This window comes from Branchiostoma floridae, chromosome 1, assembly GCF_000003815.2.
Source record: "Branchiostoma floridae strain S238N-H82 chromosome 1, Bfl_VNyyK, whole genome shotgun sequence".
Classification (NCBI taxonomy): Eukaryota; Metazoa; Chordata; class Leptocardii; order Amphioxiformes; family Branchiostomatidae; genus Branchiostoma; species Branchiostoma floridae.
The window spans coordinates 13,926,246-13,932,065 of record NC_049979.1 but is presented as its reverse complement, the minus strand read 5'-3'; the positions used below and the strand labels follow the sequence as shown (position 1 = coordinate 13,932,065).

General features: G+C 45.4%; 1 protein-coding gene across 3 annotated transcripts in view; it reads left to right on the top strand.

Annotated features, from left to right (window-relative positions):
- The window catches only part of LOC118415421 (spidroin-1-like), a 9,712-nt gene continuing 3,892 nt past the window's right edge, over positions 1-5,820 (top strand). Inside the window, exons 1-3 of one of the 3 annotated variants that reach the window (XM_035820041.1) lie at positions 1-339; positions 3,561-3,626; positions 4,346-5,474. In XM_035820041.1, the coding sequence (XP_035675934.1) occupies positions 154-339; positions 3,561-3,626; positions 4,346-5,474 (1,381 nt within the window). In that variant the 5' untranslated portion in view covers positions 1-153. Of the gene's footprint in view, positions 340-3,560; positions 3,627-4,345; positions 5,806-5,820 lie in introns of all 3 variants that reach the window. The other 2 variants (XM_035820035.1, XM_035820051.1) reach the window with 2 other exon arrangements.

Below are 5,820 nucleotides of genomic sequence, written 5' to 3'. Positions count from 1 at the left end.
GGGCACTTGTGATCAAATTGTAAGAAGCCGTGGCACGTGCTAAGGACTGACGTCGCCACCCAGCTATTCCCCGGACTCGCCTGGCACGACGAGCACAAACAGTCCCGCGGCCCGACACCATTTCTACACGGATCGCTGCAGGGAGAGGACGAGATGGTGGGCTCTGCCGGGATCCTGGCCGCGGTGCTCTCGGTTTTGCTGATTCCTTCTGCCCACGGAGCCTACCGCTCCGGGGCCGTGACTTTGCGGACAGACGACGGCGTCGTGCAGCAACTGGCGTACTTCGCGGCACAGGAACTCAGGGCGCAACTTTTACGTGTTACCAGCGCAAGTCAACAGGTAAGAGGAAACGATCATACATTGTACCACATTCACGATAGAGACTTTTCGACTAAAGATTATGAAAATACCGGAGAACATTTAAAGTCATCACTTTAACGAAAGTGTTATTGCAGCTCCGCTTGCTTAGAGTAGTCGAAATTATTACTTTGCATTTTCGACGCGTCCGACGCTGTCTGGGTGCCGGGTCTGCGGCCCCGCCCCCAGTGTGCAGTGGGGTGATATTGCTGTATGCCACAGGGGTGCGAAAAGCTCGCGTTCACTTTCAGCTCTGCGTTCAACAATATCTGAACTGTGGTAGCGTACTCTCCATTCACATCAAGTCGAGCAAAATCACATTCACAGGGGGAGCAGAGAGGGAGTCTGGCAACTTAACGATCAAGTCGTGATTTCCCGCACTGAACAAACACCACATATCGCCAGTAGGGAGAAGGCAGTGTTTGTCCGCCTGCCCACGGTTTCATCCTTAACAGACGGCACCAACTATCCCGGACTTAACTGGGCATTGCAGATGTGTATACTGGTTATGGCTGTTTTAATTTTGAACTAAATTGCTGTTTTGATTTTGAACTAAATTAGAACATATTTGAGGCCACACATAATTTCTAGACGTGGCCCGAAATTTGATGACTGGCAATCTTTGCGTCCGCTTTAACTGATGGACCATAACCATAAGGTGAAGAGGGGAACTGAGTGGCTATGCCTTTCTTTGTCCAGGCGTATCCGACGGAAGAGTGATGGTTCTAAAGTAGGGTGGTGATGTTTGCTCAACGCCCGACAAAGACAACGGATATGGAATAGTAGACAGAAAACATTATTTCTTTCATTGCTTTCAGCCTGTTCTGCCTTGTAATTCATACTGTCTGGTATCTTATGAAAAGTAAGGTCAATTTCCAAGTAGAAAAATTCAGATTGAAAACATGAAACGCGAAGTGACATAAGAATGTAATCGACCTGATAGGTGGAAATCCAGCAGGGAAGTGCTTATTTCTCTTCAGACATAACGACACTAGCAGGCGTACACAGGGTACCGACTCTATGGACAAGTCCATCTTTTGATATACGAAATTCATGAATAGAATCCGTTCAGTCAAAGATGAGTTTTTCTTGCTTCTTTTAATTTCGCGTCACTCATTCAGCTTTAAGTAGAATTAATAGATTACTTGGATGAAGACCCTTCAGCTGTTTCAAATGGAACGTAGACCATTGGAAAAGTTTGTACAATTACTCTGTACTTTCACATTTGTATCCGTAGTAATGTAGGCTTTAAGCAAATGACACTTGTCTCTGGAGAGCACTATTGCTTTTAAAAGTACATATTGGTTCTGTGTTTTGATGGATCGAGCTATTTTCGTACCCTTTTTTTTTTACTCCAGTCGTTAATAGAAGTGCTTTTATTTAAGTGAAATGATGATGTATCATTTTGTGTTATATTTACTTATTTCAGATGTAAAATTGAATCAGTTTTTTTGTTAGGTTTGTAACTACCATAACGAGTTCCACCGTCGGTCGGAGTGAAATCCATACCGTTGTAGCAAATGTGTTGTGGAACTTTGTTGAATATTGTCGTGGCCCTGTATTGACCCTTGAAGCGCTGGTGGTCTCTTGGTTTTCCAGAAGATGAATCAGTTCACGCTGATGCACTTGACAGCCCTTACCCCGTTCTCTACATACATGTCTGATTTGCTTATACAGAGGAAGAACTTTTTAGAGGAAAGAGGGTCAGCTGGGGAGGGGTAGCCAAAGGTTATCCAGTGGGTCAGCAGTAGAGGCTGGGGCAGCCGCTACTGAACCCAAATGTCCAGTAGCAGCTATTTGCCAGTTTGGTGTTGGGTCCTTTGCCGAAACCTCGGGAGGACACTTAAATGTGAGGACCAGATGGGACCTTATAGTTAGATGGCGCGAAAGAACGTATCTCCTGTATACCTTATAATAGCTTCTATATCTATTGTTTTGAATATTGTTCTGCAAGAAAATATAATGTCATGGCAAAAAATGGCATATTATAAGTGTAAAAACGAATACAAACGACTGGGCAATGGTGCGTATTAGCTAGTAGATGCTTCATGACTAAAATGAATTTTTTTGTAAAGACAGACGTTTCTCCGTTGTAAGTTTTCTAATCAAGCCAGTCATTACTCTTACCTTGTCCAGACTGACAGTTTAGGATAGACAGTGTACGTTATGCACAAAATTCCACATACACGTAGTAGAACTGGGTCTTCTTTGGGCTAATCCGGTCGCCATCTTTGGCACAAGGTCAATGCCACTCGGATAGGAATGTCTTTAAGACGTGACGGGTCACTTTCTCCCTCGCGAGAAGTGTGTTTGCCTCCGATGGTGCATTTAGTGCTAAGGGACTGGCTAGTGGCGCGGCAGAATCCCAGGTATTCGAGGCGCAGAAGGGTAAATCTGAACATGTCCCACCGGAGACGGAGACGTACGTGTGGCCCACACAATGCTCCTGCAAAATGATGTTCAAGAGACATACTGTGACACAATTCGAAAGGCAATCTGATAGACATAATGTAGTCCAATTGAGACAAATTGGTAACTGTGAAATGGAGAAAACCCACAGAGGTCGGAACAGTAAACGTATCTCTGATTCTTCCATTGTGAACAAATATCGGAGACCTTCCAGCCTAAAAACACTCCAAACCCAATGACAAATGATAGCAATGCTAATGTGGTTCCTAATGATTGTTACAATGATACTTGTGTTAAGTGTGGAGACTTTTCATTACTCTGTTGTTATCTTAGCATTATTTTCCCGTCTGAAGCGAGGGCAGAACCCCAGAATCTGAGGCATTTTAATCCCTATCTCGCCACTCACACCATATCCCCTTTTAGGAATGCAAACTCTACCGTTTGAAAACATTGCGGGTTTACTCTCTCTCGTTATTACAGATAAAATGATACTTCACCACTGTTGTATTCATATTTCCATTAACTATGTTATTGTATTTCTTTATAAAGGTGAACATCGTAAATATAAATTTGCACAAGTACTGTCTGTGTGCATAATTAGAAAGGCCAATTTCAGTTTTATATGTCAAAATAAAGAAACCAGTTTGATATGTCATAACCCCAAAGATACCATGGTGTGTTTTGAATGCACTAGTCGATCAGATATGACCTTACTTAGACCTTAGATCCTCCCGCAACACTGTTGCACTGTTGCAGTGATCAGACATGAGATGGTGCATATCTTGTCATTTCAGTCATACAGTAGCGGTGGCTGTCTGTACCAGCTGGATATAGAGATAACACGTGACCAACGACGCACGGTAAGATAGCATCTATCTTGTCATCTTGATAAGGTTCTTATGAAAAGTCCCAATTCAACCTTCTTTTTGCTTGAAAATTGTATTTCATTGGGATAGCATGCACCTAACCGAACCACATGCAACAAGGCACAACTTTTCCTTATTCATTTTGCTAAATAACAGCAACTGAACGTGAATGTTACATCCCATCGTTAGTACCGACCGATAGCACGCCCATGTTTGCAGTGATGGGATACATCTTTCGAACGACCCGAAATAACCCTACTGGAATCGTGCAAACATTCCTCGAGTAGCTTGGAAAAATGCATGTGAAGTAACGTTAATTCTCCTCCATGTGTAAATATGTGTGTGTCAATGACACTCTGAGATCTTGTGCATGCATTCATGCGGACATTATCGAATCAACCATCACAAAAACTCCGTATGTATATACAGAAAAGTCACAGTCTCTTAAATGTAGCACCAAAGGATTTTTGATTGACATTGGTATCTCCATATCCTTGTATGTACACATTTCATCAGATGGTACAAGTGGTTTTGACCATAGCCGTTGATTCCAACTTTAGGAAAAAGCTGTCAATAAACTTTGTCACATGTAACGTTATACATGGCATGGCATATCATATCTAGATAAACATGCCGTGACATGATATATATAACGAGTACACATTATTGCAATTTTTCTGACATCATGTAAAACTCTCCTGTATTTTGCTCAGGTTGAAGAATGTCAAGTACATGTCGTTAAGCAACGGTCAGGTTACCGCATGACAGAGAGCAGTTGTCAGGTCCAGGTGGCGGCACAGTCGCTAAACATGAAGGGACCTGCTGGACCACAACAGGCTTCATTGCAATCTCGCTCAAAAAAATCGGCGTCTCAAGCATCTACTCGGAGATCTCAGTCGAAGCAACAGTCCAGACTTAGCGGTGAGGCGCCACGGCAAGGTCGGCTTACAGGCTTTACAGTCAGAATGGGTTCTGGTAAGAATCAAGGCGGTACGCAGGGATTTGGATCCCTACAGCAAGGAAATCAAAAAGCTGGTGGAGCCGGAAGATTTGGATCTTTGCAGCAGGGCAACCAGAAAGCAGGTCAGCAATTCGGATCGTTGCAGCAAGGTAATCAGAAAGCGGGCCAGCAGTTTGGGTCACTACAACAAGGCAACCAGAAAGCAGGTGGCCGACGGTTTGGCTCGTTGCAGCAGGGAAATCAGAAAGCTGGTGGAAGCGGGAGGTTTGGCTCGTTGCAACAGGGCAACCAAAAGGCGGGGCAGCAATTTGGATCGTTGCAGCAGGGCAACCAAAAAGCTGGTGGAAGCGGGAGGTTTGGCTCGTTGCAACAGGGCAACCAAAAGGCGGGGCAGCAATTTGGATCGTTGCAACAGGGCAACCAAAAAGCCGGCGGAGCAGGAAGATTTGGCTCCTTACAACAGGGCAACCAAAAAGCAGGCCAGCAATTCGGATCGTTGCAACAGGGCAACCAAAAAGCGGGCCAGCAATTCGGATCGCTACAGCAGGGCAACCAGAAGGCGAGCCAAGTCACCGGACCATCAGACTTTGGTAGGCTGCAGCAAGGAAATCAGAAAGCAGGGGGAGCAGGGTTTGGTTCTCTGCAGCAAGGCAATCAGAAAGCTGGAGGTCCTGGCTTTGGCTCAATCCAACAAGGGAACCAGGGGAACCAGAAAGCCGGTGTAGTTGGGCCTCCTCAGGACACAGGAAGATACAATGGGTTTGGTGGGAGACAGATTCTTCCGGCATCAGGACTTGACACGTCTACTTTCTTTCCATATGGTCCCGGCATGGGCTCGAATCAAGGAAACCAGAAAGCCGGAGGGGCTGGACAAGGTTTTGGTTCTCTGCAACAAGGAAACCAGAAAGCTGGAGGGGCTCGACAAGGTTTTGGTTCTCTGCAGCAAGGAAACCAGAAAGCTGGAGGGGCTGGGCAAGATTTTGGTTCTCTGCAACAAGGAAACCAGAAAGCTGGAGGGGCTGGGCAAGATTTTGGTTCTCTACAGCAAGGAAACCAGAAAGCCGGAGGGGCTGATCGAGGCTTTGGCTCTCTACAACAAGGAAATCAGAAGGCCGGTGGGGCTGGTCGCGGATTCGGCTCACTGCAGCAGGGTAATCAGAAATCAGGAGGGGCTGGACAAGATTTTGGTTCGTTACAGCAAGGAAACCAGAAAGCAGGAGAGCTATC